The sequence below is a fragment of the Pelophylax lessonae genome, assembly GCF_965119305.1.
Source record: "Pelophylax lessonae genome assembly, chromosome: 4".
Lineage (NCBI taxonomy): Eukaryota > Metazoa > Chordata > Amphibia > Anura > Ranidae > Pelophylax > Pelophylax lessonae.
The window spans coordinates 665,749,538-665,767,592 of NC_138771.1; the positions used below are offsets into that span (position 1 = coordinate 665,749,538).

The following is an 18,055-nucleotide window of genomic DNA, read 5'->3' on the forward strand; positions in this document are numbered from 1 at the left end:
GAAACTGAAAAATAAGTCTTGGAATACATCTTGGGAGTGCAGATTGCAGTATCAGTGTCATGTACGAGGCGGGTGTGGCTTATTGGGAACCCCCCAAAAAAATAAAACTCACTAGTGACCCCCCCCCCCCCCCCGAAGGCAGGCTGAGGCTGCCATCCATTAGGGCAGCACTCCCAACTTAAAAGTGAGGCTTCTCCACAGGAGCTCAGTGGAGGACAGGTGGAGCATCAGGAGTAGAGTTGGGCAAGCAGTTAGAGCCGAGCAAAAGTTCAGCAAACACCCAAATTTTGCAGGGGAGCTTGGCGGGATGTTCACCTGCCGAGTGCCCCACAATACACGGTGTGCTGCACAGTGCCCCCCTGCTCCAAAGCACCCCCTTTGTTGAGGGAATGTGGCTTGGTATGGTTCAGGGGGGTGCTTACTTGTCTCCCCCCTTCCTGACCTGCCGGGCTGCATGCTCGGATAAGGGTCTGGTATGGATTTTGGGAGGGGGGGGCTCCACTCCATTTTGTTTCTTAATTTTGGTGTGGGGCTACCCTTAAAATCCATACCAGACCCGAAGGGCCCGGGATGCATAGGGGGGACTCCGCATAGTGTGTTGTGGTTTTTTTTTTTTTTTCCCATTGTAAATGTTTTGCTGCAGCAGGTTCTATACACGATACAAATGCACCACTTTACAGACAGACTAAGGGGACCCCCCCCCCCCCCAGGCACTATATTTAAAGGAATATTTCATTGTTTCATTTTAATCCCTTAAATACCGGCAACTTTCACCCCCTTCCTTCCCAGGCCAGCTTTCAGCGCTGTCACACTTTGAATGACAATTGTGTGTTCATGTAAAACTATACCCATATGACATTTTTTATAATTTTTTTTTTTTCACACAAATAGAGCTTTCTTTTGATGATATTTGATCACCACTAGAGGGGGGTTGTTATTTTTTGCTAAAATAAAAAAAGACCAAAAATTTTGGAAAAAAAAAAAAAAGGTTTTCTTCGTTTTCTTCGTTTTCTAGTATAACATTTTGTAAATAACTACATTTTCTCCTTCATTGGCAGGCACTGATGAGACTGCACTGATGGGCACTGATAGGCTGCACTGATATGCAGCGTTGATGGGCACTGATAAGCGGCACTGATATGCAGCAAGCGACACTGATATGCAGCACTGATGAGGCGGTATGGCTGGGCACTGATAGACTGCACTGGTGAGACGCCACTGATAAGGCTGCACTGATATGCAGCATTGAGTGGCACTGATGAGGCAGCACAGATTGGCACTGATGGGGCAGCGCTGATAGGCACTGATAGGCAGAGCTGATGAGGCTGCACTGACGGGAATGGATGAGGTGGCACTGATGGGCGGCGCTGATGGGCACTGATAGGCGGAGCTGATGAGGCTGCACTGACGGGAATGGATGAGGTGGCACTGATGGGCGGCACTGACAAGCATTACTGATGGGCACAGATGGGTATGGCTTGGCATCTTGTGGGCACCACTGATGAGGCTGCACTAATAATCAATGCGCTGATTAACAGAGCCTATGTCTTAGGCTCTTTACTGAGATCGGAGATGCACTGCACCACGATCACCGCGCCTCACATGGTAGCCTCATAGTCCTAATGCTGGGTGAAGCAAACCGAAGTCAGGATTAGGAGTACAGACCGGCTGGGTAAGTTGGGAGTTCAGGGAGAGGTCAGGCAGAGATGGATCTTGGCTGATCCTCATTACGGATATTCTAGGTACCTGGCAACCGTGTGACACACCCAAGACATACAGAGCTGTCACCACCTCTCATCAGCAGTAATCCCGCTCTTAACTCCTTTCTTGCCATTAACTCCTCACTGGAGCCCTATAGGTTTGAGTATAGGTTTGAGTTCACCACTACCATGGGTTTGTGGTAGATCCAGCGAGTTTAAATTTTAATAGCCCAGCAAATGAATGCAAGACTTTGTCAGACCAAATTCTGTGTAACCATATTGCAGTGCCCGGCCACTGAACTTAGGCCAGATGGCTGAGAAAGGCCAATAATGGGGTTTTACTACATGCCACCCCCCTCACTATACAGGGGGGGTTCCTGGCGGCCATTGGTCAGTGTGTGTTGGAGTAGTTTAGGGAGAGTTGACGGTCTCTGTGCTGAAGATTGTTCGGTATAGGCCCAAAGGAAGAGGCACAGGTTCTGCACATGGAGGTAATAAGGGGCAAGCAGGTTCTACAGAGCAAAATGGGTGCTGTCCTACATCAGCTAGAGGCAAGGTATGTCCGTCTTTTCTATCTCAAAGTGGTTGTACTTTACAGCTACACCAAGAATAGGACGTTATGGCTTTTCCTGCTGCGCGGCGGCAGGGCTTGGACATGTGGCATTTTGGCAGGACGCTCTGGTGGGGATATGGACCCCCATGACCCCCTCCTTTTCTATGCCACTGGCCCTGCAACTTCTTAGATTTTTTTGTGGATGCTGCTTTCACCAGCCTTTTACTACTGAATAAAAATCAGAGATTGCAGGCAAAACTACCGTTTAAGATATAATGAATCCAATTGGGGTGATGTGTGCTGACGCTGTTCATTAATATCCTACTGTTCTGTAACACAGCGTGCAGATTAAAGACCTCCCCCAAGCATGTTATTTAAAGAGTCAGGCTGGATGAAAAGACCCTCCTGGTATAGTAGCCCTAAAAATGCCCAGAATATGATAACAACATTCGCCCCCTTCCCCCCAACTTAGACTTCAGTAGATGCACCTATCACTGCTATTGAACCTAAGGTCCCTGGTTTCATCACTGCCCTCTTTCTGAGCCCACTGCACCCCACTCGGGAAGGCCGGACACCGCCGACAACAGATGTGTCCACACTAGCTCACTGGAGGATCTTCTTTGCTGCCTAGGCTACAGCAGGGGCGTAACTACAGGGGTTGCAATTGCAACCGGGCCCCATGCTCCAGGGGGGCCCATGCAGCTCCCCTGTACACCTGAATAGGAGAAGCGGTGTAGAGAAATCACTGTCCTCCTTTTTCCTTCTGTAGCTCCAGGAGGAAAATGGAGGAGATTGGTTCCTCTGTATGCTGCCCCCGCCACTCTTCCTATCCAGTTCCCTTGTGTTCTGCTGTCTCTGAGCCCCTGTGTGCTCCCCTGGTCCCCCCCCCTACTGTGCTGCCAGGGGTCCGGGGGGCCCTTTATGGTTTCTTGCACCGGGGCCCTGAAGGTTTTAGTTACGCCTCTGGGCTACAGCACAGGCTCGCTCTTCCCAACCGTCTGGGCCACTGCTTCCAGATGAAGGCCGTGATCCCAAGAGACTGACTTCTCCTTTCCTCAGGCTATTTATGCCCTCTCCCAGCATTCCGCCTCTCCCTCCGGCTGGCTGAAACTTCCGCAACAGTCTGACTCCTATGTAAACTTGGCTTTCTGGACTACATGTCCCAAGATCTTTTGCTAGTCTCTCACAAGTCTGGTCTCTCACATGTCTGGTCCCAAGAGACTGACTTCTCCTTTCCTCAGGCTATTTATGCCCTCTCCCAGCATTCCACCTCTCCCTCCGGCTGGCTGGAACTTCCGCAACAGTCTGACTCCTAAGGAAACTTGGCTTCCCGGACTACATGTCCCAAGATCCTTTTGCTAGTCTCTCACAAGTCTGGTCTCTCACATGTCTGGTCCCAAGAGACTGACTTCTCCTTTCCTCAGGCTATTTATGCCCTCTCCCAGCATTCCGCCTCTCCCTCCGGCTGGCTGGAACTTCCGCAACAGTCTGACTCCTATGTAAACTTGGCTTCCCGGACTACATGTCCCAAGATCCTTTGCTAGTCTCTCACAAGTCTGGTCTCTCACATGTCTGGTCCCAAGAGACTGACTTCTCCTTTCCTCAGGCTATTTATGCCCTCTCCCGGCATTCCCCCTCTCCCTCCGGCTGGCTGGAACTTCCGCAACAGTCTGACTCCTATGTAAACTTGGCTTCCCGGACTACATGTCCCAAGATCCTTTTGCTAGTCTCTCACAAGTCTGGTCTCTCACATGTCTTGTCCCAAGAGACTGACTTCTCCTTTCCTCAGGCTATTTATGCCCTCTCCCAGCATTCCGCCTCTTCCTCCGGCTGGCTGGAACTTCCGCAACAGTCTGACTCCCAATGTAGACTTGGCTTTCCGGACTACATGTCCCAAGATCCTTTGCTATTCTCTCACAAGTTCTCACTCGCTCCGCATTCAGGATGTGGTAAACAGAGTCTGAACACTAGGGGAAACAGTCTCCCTGTAGCAGATGCTGCAAAGTGTTCTCGGCAGGCAATTTAGCCAGCTCCTGGCTACATAAGCAATGTAAAAAGCCTGCTGAATATGGAGGGTGAGTAAAATGCAGGCGCAGTTTTCATTAAGGATGCAAGGTAAATCAAAAGGTTGAATGAATAGGGAAGATGATTACTGTTTACCAACCCCAAATGGTGAATGACGGGGCCCTTCAACTTGTAACATTATATTAATAATAGATGGATGTTAATACATCCTATAGACTGGTAGAGGTCATTTTAGAGGGAAAAAAAATAGCTGGACCAATGCCACAATCATTCTCCAAGCCATCATGATTTCTGGTATAAAATTGGGGGGACCTCATGCCATTTTTTTTTTTTTTTCATAGGGTCCCCCTTAAATACAGTCCTAACCCCCACTACAACTGGGCCAGAGTTGTGGGGAAGAGGCCCTTGTCCTTATCAACATAGTGACAAAGTGCATTTCAAAGGGGCTCCTGCCTGGCAAGATGCCACCCATTTCAAGGGCATATGGCTTTGCAGGGCTGGACTGGGAATAAAATTCAGCCCTGGAAAAAATTTCATACCAGCCCCATAGCATTATTATACCGGCCCAACAGCATAACGTCATTATTTTCTTCTTCATAAAAGGGAAAACCATTCATTTTAAAGCAAGTTTGAAGAGTGTATTAAATATCGATAAGACATATATGAAAGCATATAGGGCTTTACATATAAAAGAGCAAATTCTAGTTAAAAGTGGTAAAAGTGCGGACATGGTACAGGAGATGTTGGGGGATGTGCGGACATGGTACAGGAGATGTCTGAAGCTGTGCGGACATGGTACAGGAGATGTCTGAAGCTGTGCGTACATGGTACAGGAGATGTCAGAGGCTGTGCGGACATGGTACAGGAGATGTCTGAAGCTGTGCGGACATGGTACAGGAGATGTCTGAAGCTGTGCGGACATGGTACAGGAGATGTCTGAAGCTGTGCGGACATGGTACAGGAGATGTCAGAGGCTGTGCGGACATGGTACAGGAGATGTCAGGGGATGTGTGGACATGGTACAGGAGATGTCAGAGGCTGTGCGGACATGGTACAGGAGATGTCAGGGGATGTGTGGACATGGTACAGGAGATGTCAGATTAGGGGCCCTAATATAATGCTGATATCCCCCTAATACAATGCTAACCCTGCTCCCCCTAATAAAATGATGACCTCCCCCCTAATACAATGCTGTCTCCCCTCCCTCCCCCTAAATTTGGGGGGGGGGATCAGCATTGTATTAGGGGGAGGTCATCATTTTATTAGGGGGAGCAGGGTTAGCATTGTATTAGGGGGAGGGGGTTAGCATTGTATTATGGGAGGGGGGAACAGCATTGTATTAGGGGGAGGGGGGCCCATTGTATTAGGGGGAGGGGGGCCCAGGGGGGGGTGGCATGGCAGATGAGCATTGTATGATGGGGGGGCAGGTCAGCATTGTATTAGGGGGAGGGGGTAGGTTAGCATTGTAGTACTAGTAGGGACCCTAAAATATGCTGCCCCCCCAAATGCAAGAGGTCCAGGTCCCCCAGGCCCCAGCCCATTTACTCTTGCCTGGCTCAGCTGGTTGTCTCAGGCTCTGCTCCGCTCCGTCTCTGCTCCTTCAGTCACTGTCACTCTCAGTCAGGCTGCTGCTGCTGCTGGCGTCTGTGTGCTGTGGGAGGGATAGGCGCTGTGACCCCCCCCCCCCCCCCCCCTGTGACCGTCCTGCAGAGTTACTTGCAGTCAGATGAATGATCCATTCCACCGCCGCACACTCACACAGCCGCTCCCGCCGCCCGGATGTGACGTCATGCCGCTCATAGCGGCTGAAGTAGGAAAGATCCGTCACTGGAGCGCAGCGGGGGCCGGGCGTGGACTGCAGCGGCCATCACAGCGCGGCCGCGGCATGGTCAAATCCTTAAAGCGGCCGCATCTTAAAGCGGCCCCAGGGCCGGCGGCCTACCGGGAAATTTCCCGGTATCCCGCTAGGCCAGTCCTGCCCTGTGGCTGTGCCATGTATGGTTCAGGGGAAAGGAGGAGGGGCCACATGCTCTCCCCCCTTTCTTGGTTTTCTTGTATGGGGTGCTCCCTAAAATGTATACCAGTCCTGACCCCCACCACTACTGGGCCAAGGTTGTGGGGAAGAGGCCCTTGTCCTCATCGACATAGTGACAAGGTGCTTTGCAAGGAAGCTCCCGCTTGGCAAGATGCCACCCATTTTAAGGACATAGTGCCTGGCATGGTTCAGGATGAGGGGCTACATGCTCTTCCCTCTTTTCATGGCATCCCAGGCTGCATACTTGGATAAGGATCTGGTGTGGAATTTTAGGGGGGCCCCATGCTATTTTTATTTTCTTGTAAGGGGCTCCCCTAAAATTCAAACCAGTTCTGACCCCCACCAACCCCCACCACTACCACTGGGCTACAGTTGTGGGGAAGAGGTCCTTGTCCTCATCAGCATAGTGACAAGGTGCTTTGCAAGGGGGCTCCTGCCTGGCAAGATATGACCTATTTCAAGGACATAGTTCCTGGCATGGTTCAGGATCAGGGGCCACGTGCTCTTCCCTCTTTTCCTGGCTTCCCAGACTGCATACTTGCATTAGGGTGTAGTATGCCAATTTTCTTTTTGTATAGGGTCCCCCCCTAAAATTCATACCAGTTCTATCCCCCTACCACCACTACTGGGCCAGAGTTGTGGAGTATTCTGTCCAGTTCTGGTCGCCGGTCCTCAGGAGGGATGTATTGGAGCTGGAGAAAGTCCAGAGAAGGGCAACTAAACTGATTAGGGGATTGGAGGACCTTAATTATGAAGAGCGTCTGCAATCGCTTGATTTATTCTCCCTGGAGAAGAGACGCCTGAGAGGGGACATGATAGGAATTTATAAATATCTCAATGGTGATCTCGGCATAGAAAAAAAATGATTCAGTCAGAAGGATTGCATGAGGACTCGAGGGCATATAATGCGATTAGAGGAGAAGCGTTTTAACCTCAGGCAACGAGGGGGGTTCTTTACTGTTAGGACTACAAGATTGTGGAATTCTCTACCACAAGAGGTGGTTTCTGCGGGAAGTATGGTGGTTTTCAAAAGACTCTTAGACGTACATCTCAAGGATCAGGACATTCAGGGGTATGAGAGATGATTACAGCCACACACACCTACACAGGTTGAACTGGATGGACTATTGTCTTTATTCAACCTCAGCTACTATGTAACTATGTAAGAGGCCCTTGTCCTCATTAACATAGTGACAAGATGCTTTGTAAGGGGGGTCCTCCCTGGCAAGATACCACCCATTTCAAGGGCATAGTGCCTCAGGCTTTTTTTTTTTTTTTTGTAGGGGGTCCCCCTTAAAACTTATACAAGTCCAGACCACCACATCCAAAAGACAAGCGCTGTGAAAAGAGGCTCTTGTTCTCATCAACATGGTGACTAGGTGCTTTGCCAAGGGTGTTGCCCCTGACAAGGTAACTCCCCTTTTTAACCCCCTATTTTAACCCCCTATTTTAACCACTTAAGCCCCAGAAGATTTTACCCCCTTCCTGACCAGGGGGTATTTTGCGATTCGTCACTGCGTGACTTTAACGGACAATTGCGCGGTCGTGCGACGCTGTACCTAAACGAATTTGACGTCCTTTTTTTCCCACAAACAGAGCTTTCTTTTGGTGGTATTTGATCACCTGGGCGATTTTTTTTTTTTTTTTTTTTTTGATCATGCGCTATAAACAAAAAAAGAGCGACAATTTTGCAAAAATAACAATATTTTTCACATTTTTTTTATGAAATTCCAAAAAAAAAAAAATGTAAAAATCAAAATTTTTTAACATTTTCGGCCAATTTGTTTTATGCTACATATGTTTGGTAAAAAAAAAAAAAAATTGCAAAAAGCGTATTTTGATTGGTTTGCGCAAAAGTTATCACGTTTACTAACAAAGGGAAAGATTTTTGTCATTTTTATTTATTTATTTTTTTTAACGCATAATGGCGGCGATCTGCGATTTTTTTTTTTTTTTTTTTGCGGGACTGCGACATTGCGGCGGACAGATCGGACCCTTGACTGACATTTTTGACACTTTTGGGGTTACCAGTGACATTAAATCAGTGTTAAACATATGCACTGTTACTGTAAAATGACACTGGTAGTGAAGGGGTTAACTTTTTTGGAGAGGGAGGGGTTAAGTGTGTCCATAGGGGCGTGCATCTAACTGTGATTGGCTGTGGCTTGAGGTGTAGGAACAGTGATCAACGGTCCTACATAGTAGAACCGTATGATCACTGTTTCTACACAGGGGAGAATGACAGGTGGCTTGTTTACATCAGCCGCCTGCCTTTCTCCCGCTGTCACGGACATCGGGTCCGCCGGGCACACGCGCGGGGGGGGCCGTGACCGCGCGGGAGCACGCTCGCTCCCCAGAGCCTCACAGGCTAGTGACGTACCGGTACGTCACTTTGCCTGTGAGGGGCTGACCGCCGCAGTGTATGTACTTGCGGCGGTCGGCAAGTGGTTAAGGGCATGGGGCCTTGGCATGGTTCAAGAGGAGGCTGAATGCCCTTCCCACCTTTCCTGGCTTGCCAGGCTGCATACAGATACAAGGTTCTAGTATGGAATTTTGTTTTTGGGGGGGGGGGATTAGCCTAGCCATTAACATTCAGCTTCAGTGGGGTACATATTTGTCACGCAAACTTTAGTATGTTCCTGAACCTTCCGCCAACTGAGCCCAGGTTTGTTCAGCTTATCACTTATGGTCACCACAATCACTAAGGTAAATAGAAATGACTGTATCTGCTCTACTCCTTTAGTAAATCAGTCCCATTCAGTGACCTCAGTGCCCTGTATCTCTCTAACTTACAGTAAATGAAAACTAGTTACATGACGGCTTGGCCATTGTGTGGATTGTTTGGGGTAATTGATGGATAATGTGTGACACGTACTACCACTAACTACCATGTGTGTAGTTAGGTCAACGCACAACACAAAACTGTCCCCTAAGCCATATTCAGTACTTGCCAGGTGGCTCCACTCCCTCACCTCCATCACACATATTGTTGGGCAGACAAAAGACAAATGTTTCTTAGGATTTAAAGTCAACAGCTGATGTCAGAGTTGTAGCCCAGGGGAGGGCCACTCATTGCATCCCAGGAAACTTCCTCCTGCTGCTAGAGAACTGGTCAGGACAGAACGAGCGAGAGACAGAACGAGAGAGGCAGGGAAGGGTGACAGAGCAAGGGAGGGAGAGAAAGAAGAGTGACAGAGAGAGATCAGAAAAAAGAAGAGTGACCGAGTTAGATAAGAAGAGCGAAGAGAGAATAGAAAAGCTCTACAGAGAGAAGAGAGGGAGAAAAAGAAGAGAGAAGAGAAGGAGAGAGGTAAGTGATTGGCTACTAGATGACAGATTGTTACATACAGGGATGTGCAACTTCTATTCTCTTGGCCAACTCCTTTTCCCTGGGACATACCAATGCATGGATGGCCAGTAAGCATAAGGGAAATCTTTTCAGAATTTTTGCAAAAAATTGAACATTTTGGTAATTTTTCTCCATTTGGGCAACGTGCATTGAAGTCAATAGGGAAGACAAAATTAGGATGGTCCAATAAACTTTAAACATCTCCTTTTCACCCATCCTGGATCTATACTTGTGCCAAAAACTGGTCCCTCATTAGCCTTATTCTTTTACTTTTTTTTTTTTTTGCACATAACTGGGGAAAAAAAATAAAGGAAAGTACACAAATAATGATCAAATACACAAAAAAACTACAAACCTCTCCGGAGCCCATCTGCATTTTCCATATTGCAGTAATTTGAATAAAAATGTTACATGAGTAACATTTGTAAGAGGGCACAGTGATGGTGACACCTGATGTAAGAGGGCCCTGTGATGGGGGACACCTGTTGTAAAGAAGCACCCTTATGGGGTCACCTGATGTAAGGGGGTGCTGTAATAGGAACACTTGCTATAGAGGGACTGTGTTAGGGGCACTCTGATAAGGGCACCCGATGTAAGGGGGTGCTGTGATGGGGGCACCTAATGTAAGGGGGCGCTGTGATGGGGGCACTTTAATAAGGGCATCTGATGTAAAGGGTGGGAAAGGTGGGGGACACCTGATATAAGGGGGCACTGTGATGGGGAACACTTGATATAGGGGGGCACTGTGATAGGGACACCTGATGTAAGGGGGCACTGTGATGGGGATACTCAGTGTAAGGGGGCACTGTGATGGGGATACTCAGTGTAAGGGGGCACTGTGATGGGGATACTCAGTGTAAGGGGGCACTGTGATGAGGACACCTGATGTAGAGGGAGGAAAAGGTGGAGACATCTGATATAAGTGGGCACTGTGATGGGGACACCTGATGTATGGGGGTATTGTGATGGGGATACTCAATGTAAGGGGGCACTATGATGAGAACAATTGATATGGGGGGGCACTGTGATGGGGGACACCTGATGTAAGGGGGCACTGTGATGGGGAACACTTGATATAGGGGGGGCACTATGATAGGGACACCTGATGTATGGGGGCAGTGTGATGGGGATACTCAATGTAAGGGGGTGCTGTGATGAGGACACTTGATATTGGGGGGGCACTGTGATGGGGACACCTGATGTAAGGGGGCACTCTGATAGGGGCATCTGAAGTAAGGGGGCACTCTGATGGGGGCATCTAATGTAAGGGGGCACTGTGATGGGGACACCTAATGAGAGGGGCATTGTAATGGAAACACCCGATGTAAAGAGGGGGATACTTGATGTAAGGGGGTACTGTGATGGGAACACTTGATTTATGGGGGCGGGGGCACTGTGATGGGGCATCTTATTTAAGGGGGCACTCTGGGGCAAATCCAAGGAGTGTACAAGTACACAGTACATGCGGCGCTCCTAGGAGAAGTGCAAAGTCCCTTGGTCCATTGGAACTTTCATCTGTATCTGTAGACCATCAACAGGGTAAAGGAATGGATGAGGCAACTGGATGGATCATGGATGAACAGGTGAAGGGACCAAGACTGGAACCTCTGCAGCTCCCACTAGAAGATCTGGGTAGGATCACCTCAATGTACAAGAAAATGAAAAGCAGGGCGCTGAGGTCAGTATCAAATAAAAAACACTTTATTAAAATAAGCAACACACTTACATAGAAGTTAGTATGGAAACGTGTCATGCACACCCCCACTCCCAACAACCACCAGGCATTTTGACAGCTGTCATCCTCATGTGCAGCCTAACAACGCTGCTAATACCTGAGCTGGCTGACTCCCTGTCATCCTCAGTCTCTGTTTACCCAGAGATGCCTACAGCCTCACACTGATTACAGCTGCTTGGTCCCAGGGGTTCCCTATCCATGCTGTTTCATGCTAACTTCTATGTAAGTGTGCTGCTTATTTTAAAAATGTTTTTTATTTGACAATGACCTCAGCGCCCTGGCACTCTGAGGGAACACCTAAAGTAAAGCCTCGTACACACGCACCGATTGTTGGCCGACTGATCGGCCGTCTTTTGTCCAGTGTTGTTGTGTTGGTTGAAATGTGCTCTAGACTGCACATGAATTTTGTCGGCCAACAACAACCAACTGCAGAAGTGATGTCATGTTCTGGTTTACTTTCCGTGTGTTTTTTCTTCTCTGAGCATGCCCAGTCTTGCTCATGTGACTTTTGTCTGCCGAAATCTGTACTGACTGAGGAACAATCAGCCATTCTGGTGACGGCCAACAAAAATTTTATAGCATGCACACCAGATTTTGTTTGGCCGAAAAGTCGCAGTCGGTTGTCGGAAGCATCATACTACAACAATCAGCCGATCGGACATTGGCCGAAAATGTATGGCCAACAATCGGTGTGTGTGTACGAGGCTTTAGGAGGCACTCTGTTGGGGACACTTGATGTAAGGGGACACTATGATGGGGACACTTGATGTAAGGGGGAAATCTGATGGAGACACTTGATGCAAGGGGGAACTCTATAATGTACATGTGTACCCATGGCAGCAGAGGTTTCTGTGCTGGCAGTGCGCTTACTGTATGCTCCCAGCACAGTGACTGAGCTGTCACAGTCAACTTCTGGTCTCTGTGAGGCCAGCTCCTGATCCCATTGTGAAGACCCAGTTAAAGGGCCACCAAGAAGAGAAGGGGTTTAGCAAATTTTACCAAAGAAACTCAAAATGTGAAAAAAAAAAAAAAAAGAATTTCACAAAAATCGACTCTTATCCCTAATCACCAGTCATATGACCAGTGTCCATCTGAGGGTCTAGATCAGCCTTTCTCAACCAGGGTTCCTCCAAAGGTTGCTAGGGGTTTCCTGAGATGTGGTTGGCTAAAGCCCTGTACACACGCACCGATTGTTGGCCGTAAATTTTTGGCCAACGTCCGATCGGATGATTTTCGGCTTGTTAGTATGATGCTTCCGACAACCGACTGCGACTTTTCGGCCGAACAAAATCTGGTGTGCATGCTATAAAAATTTTTGTTGGCCGTCACCAGAACGGCCGATTGTTCATTAGTCAGTACAGATTTCGGCCGACAAAAGTCAGATGAGCAAGACTGGGCATGCTCAGGGAAGAAAAAACACACGGAAAGTAAACCAGCACATGACATCACTTCTGAAGTTGGTTGTTGTTGGTCGACAAAATTTGTGTGCAGTCTAGAGCACATTTCAACCAACACAACAACACTGGACAAAAGACGGCCGATCGGTCGGCCAACAATCGGTGCGTGTGTACGGGGCTTAAGGGAGAACTCTGATGGACACCGGATTCAAGGGGCAAGCTGATGGAGACACCCGATGTAAGGGCGGTACTCCGTTAGGGACAGCAGCTGTAAGGGGAAACACTTATGGGGACACCTGATATAAGACTTGGACCTCTGCTAGAAAAAAATCTACTGTGTGACCTCCATAAATTTGAATACAATACCCCTGGTCTACATGCAGCCTATTGGCTGCATAATAAAATATAATAAACACTCAACAAAGCGTAAAAAGCACACCTTTCAATTTATGCAGCACACCTCTCCAGTCTTGGTTCCATTTCATATAGTGCACAACTAAATAAATGAGTAACCAATCGAGTATCTTGCTGTGTGTAAAGTAAGAAAGTATATATCTTCACTGCACCACACACTAAGTAACAATGTCCTCCTTTGTTGGCCTTTATTAGTATCTACAAATTAGACTTTTACTTTTATATTTCATATTTTGTATCATGTTTATTGACAATAGAGGACACGGTGTATCTGGTTTGTGTTGGGGTGAAGATATATACTTTGTTACTTTATACACAGAAGGAAACTTTGTTGGTTAGTTATTTAGTTGTGCACTATATTGGAGTGTTGTGCTCTGTTATTATTTTTTACATTATGTTGGGTTTTTGTATGACACTTTTATTAGAGCTGTACCTTAATGATGCAATTTATGTAGATAGCGCTAATTTCTCTTCCCTCTAATCCAGGGGTGGGGAACCTACGGCCCGGGGGCCATATACGACCCTTGAAGTCATTTGGTCCGGCCCCCCATGCAGCTGAGTCTGTGTCTCTCAGCTGATCTGTCAGAACTGAGCCGATGCTTCCTGTATAGTTCCGGCTCTGTTCTGACAGTCTGAGTGAGTAACAGGCGGAGTGATATCAAATGCACTCCGTCTGTGACCAATACAGGAAACATTGCCTCTTCCTCAAGCATGGCGCCACTGCTAACCAGCATTTTGAGCCAGCAGCACACACAGCAGTACCAGCTAGAACCAGCAGTACCAGCCAGAGCCAGCAGTACCAGCCAGCAGTACCCACAGCACAGTACAAGCCAGCAGTACCCAGTGCTGTATCTTGGCCTAGGCCAACAAGGCCCAGGCCTAGGGCGGCACTTTGCAGGGGGGCAGCAAAAAAGCTGCACCCTGCACGGAAAAAACAGCTTCCTCCCGGGTCCTGCACGAAAAGGGTCCCTGTCGGCTTGCGCTATACTTTTAGTATAGTGCCAGTCTTATGGGGTAAATTGGGCCAGAGGGAAGAGTCCAGGAAGCAAATCAGTCTGGCACCTCCATAAAGTGGTCAGTAATGAGGCGGCACTGATAAGGCTGCACAGATGGGCACTGATGAGGCTGAACTTATGGGAACTGATGAGGCTACGCTGATGGGCACTGATAGACTTTTGGTCTGTGGTTCACAGATGACAGGGGGGATCATAAAAAGTAAGGGGCATGGCCTTTACAAGAAGGGGTGGGTCATATGTAAATCAGGGGGTGCACAAGTTTAGTCAGGCCTAGGGCAGCACAAAACCTAAATACACCACTGGCAGTACCCACAGCACAGTACAAGCCAGCAGTACCCACAGCAGTACCAACCAGCAGTACCCACAGCACAGTACAAGCCAGCAGTACCCACAGCAGTACCAACCAGCAGTACCCACAGCACAGTACAAGCCAGCAGTACCCACAGCAGTACCAGCCCGCTGTACCCACAGCACAGTACAAGCCAGCAGTACCCACAGCAGTACCAGCCCGCTGTACCCACCAGCAGTACCAGCCAGCTATACCCACCAGCAGTACGCGCCAGCAGTTCTTTTCAAAACTTACCACCACAAAGAGTTGACTGCTCTCCAGACTGACCGACGCAAACCTGGAAAACCAGTTGCAAATAGCAACATCATCAATACCAGCTAACATCACACACCTCACCAAAGAGAAGCAGTTGCAGCCATCACATTAGGGGTGAGTTAATTAAATGTTTAAACCAAATATAACAGGCACATTTTTAAGTTGATAATTTTGTACGGCCCCCGAATGATTTTATAAATACCCAAATGGCCCTTGGCAGAAAAAAGGTTCCCCACCCCTGCTGTAATCTATTCGCCAGATGAAACCTCAATTAATTGTCGCTTTTCAGATCCACCACCATTTATAACCAGTCCTTACTAGGTGGATGATTGACTGAAAGGTGCAGCTGTTGTTCACATCAACCAGTTCCGATGTCCATCAGAGCTAACACCATTTCTGACCAGACCTTACTAGGTGGATGATGGACTCAGTGGTGCAGCTGTTATTCATATCAACCAGTTCTGATGTCCATCAGAGCCACCACCATTCCCGACCAGACCTTAATATGTGGATGACAATGACAAGGTGGTAGTGGAAAAAGCAGGGGCAAATTGCGGGAAAAAGAGGGCTCCATAAAAATGAGCTACACATCAGATAGAAGACCACATAACCTAGAGCTGAGTTTCTGGTGACCTGTGGCTGACCACCAATGCATCAGAATATTTATCTATGTGGGTTCTTATTTATCCAGATCACAGGGGTGCAGACAGAAATACATTCCCGACAAAGGGTAGAGGGCGGGATCTCTAGTAAAGGTAAAGAGGAACTTCACTCCCCCTTTCTTTTTTTTCCACATTCTTATCTGTACTGCCATTTTGTCCATAAATACAGGTAATACAGCGTTAGGCGGGGTAAGTCATTGCTGCAGCTCAGCACTCCGGGTCACGCACTGCCATCTTCTCATGTGATATCAGCAGGAGGCTCTTCTCAGTAGTGATGGACGAACATCCGCCAGGGCGATTCGCGAACGTCAGCCGCAAATTTTCTCAAAAGTCCGCAAACCGCGAGTTCGCGGCAGGCCCCATTGACTTTAATGGGAGGCGAACTTTAAAAACCATTAGGTCACATTTGCAGCCACAAAAGACGTACTAGCTGTGCACAAATAGTCCCACCACATGGACAATATCATAACAGAAGTATTGCAATTGAAAAAGTTGCCCGAAATTTTTTTTTTTACAGCAAAAAATATATATATTTTTTTCATAAATCAGCCAGAACTGACAGCAGCCGGTAAATACATGTCTAATACATATAGGGTCCATTCACATTGACAGAGCGATTTGTGTGTGACTGCAGCCGACCTCTAACCGCCCTAAAGCAACCGCAGGATACCTCTCCCTACAGTAAAGAGACTGTAATAGACCCTAAAACGACATTGGAGCATTTTAAATGACTTTGGTGGACATTGACAAATAAGGATGATCGAACTTTTGAAAAGTTCGGTTCGGCCAGAACATCCGAACTTCCCGGGGGTCTAAAAGGTGTACCTCTGAAGTTTCAGCTCTGTAGCATGTCCAGAACCATAAAAAAAAAGATTGTTTGTATTAGAACACTTTCAGCACAGGAGGTTGGCTTCTCTTCTCGGTTTTCACACCTTGCCGGTTTAATAGCAGGCATTTTTTTGGGTTCTTTGCAGTCAGGAAAAACATCTGAACTTGTGTATAGTGGTACTGTGCACAAGTTCTGATGTTTTGCCTGCCTCCAAAAACTCCCAAAAAATGCCAGCAAAAACACACCTGGGCATTTTTTTTTTTGACGCTAGCGTTTTTTTTGGCATTTTTTGGGGTTCTTTTGAGGCAGGCAAAACATCTGAACTTGTGTATAGTGGTATATATACACACATAATTATATGTATATAGACACCTAGCCATATAAAGGTGTGATAGTAGCAGAAATATATTACTGTAAATGATTTCATTAGCGCAAGCATATATTTCTGCTACTATCACACCTATATATGTCTAGGTGTGTATATAAATATATGTATGTGTGTATATACACCACTATACACAAGTTCAGATGTTTTGCCTGCCTCCAAAACCCCCCAAAAAATGCCAGCAAAAACACACCTGGGCATTTTTTTTTGATGCTAGCGTTTTTTTGGCATTTTTTTGGGTTCTTTTGAGGCAGGCAAAACATCTGAACTTGTGTATAGTGGTATATATACACACATAATTATATGTATATAGACACCTAGCCATATATAGGTGTGATAGTAGCAGAAATATATTACTGTAAATGATTTCATTAGCGCAAGCATATATTTCTGCTACTATCACACCTATATATGTCTAGGGGTATATATACAGACATATATGTCTATATATACCCCCTATACACATGTTCAGATGTCATGTCTGACATCAAACATGTCCTCAAAAAAGCACTGGCAGTGGCAGCCCCTGCAGCATGAAAAATGCTTGGCTGGTGAGAAGCCATATTCCTGTGCCGAACCAACTCAGAGAAATGATCATTTCTCTATAGCGGTCACCCTGCTATGGAAGGGTTTTGTCACCCTTCCATAGCAGTCAGAGTCAGTTAACCCTACACTACACTACGGTCCCTTTACACTTAACACTTTCCCTACAGAAACTAAATTTTTGAAGCTAACTAAAGTGTAAAGGAGCACTCTAACTACACTAGATATCCCTTTCCTCACACTAAAAATAGCTAAATGACACTTTGTAACACATTAGAACAGAACAGCATTCCACTCTCTTCCATGTCCCATACAAGAATGCTAGGAATTTGGCGGGGGCGATCTTATATACTGGGGGGCGTATTCACTAATGATTGGTCTAGGGACCCCCTAGTCACTCCAATCACATTCCTAGCATTCTCCTGCCCCCTCAATTGGCTTTTGCTAATGGTTCTGGTCCAATCACGGGCTTTTAAAGCCAATTTCCTGAAGCATTGCATTTTGCAACACAGCAACCACAGGATACCTCTCCCTAAGCTCTAAAGATACTAGACCTATACCGAAATACCAGCCCTGAAAAGGACTTTTGTGGATCTTCACAGCACTATATGTGTCTAGCAAACTCTCCCTGATGAGCACAGCAGACCTCTCCCTACACTGGCAGAAAGCGGAATGTGAAATGGCCGCCAGATCGGGTCTATTTATAGGGTAGGGGGACTGTCCATGTGCTGGAATGTTTCAATTGGCTGTCCCGTTCCACCTGACGGCTGTGTCACGGGTCAAAGTTCTCCCGAATGTAAACAAATAT

The 18,055-nt window shown here is 47.3% G+C and overlaps 1 protein-coding gene across 1 annotated transcript in view; it reads left to right on the plus strand.

The window, feature by feature from the left end:
* The window catches only part of LOC309553077 (uncharacterized protein), a 95,445-nt gene that overhangs the window by 59,179 nt on the left and 18,211 nt on the right, over positions 1-18,055 (plus strand). The window contains exon 7 of the mRNA XM_082253976.1: positions 15,520-15,583. Within this exon, the coding sequence (XP_082110102.1) occupies positions 15,520-15,583 (64 nt within the window). The remainder of the gene's footprint in view (positions 1-15,519; positions 15,584-18,055) is intronic.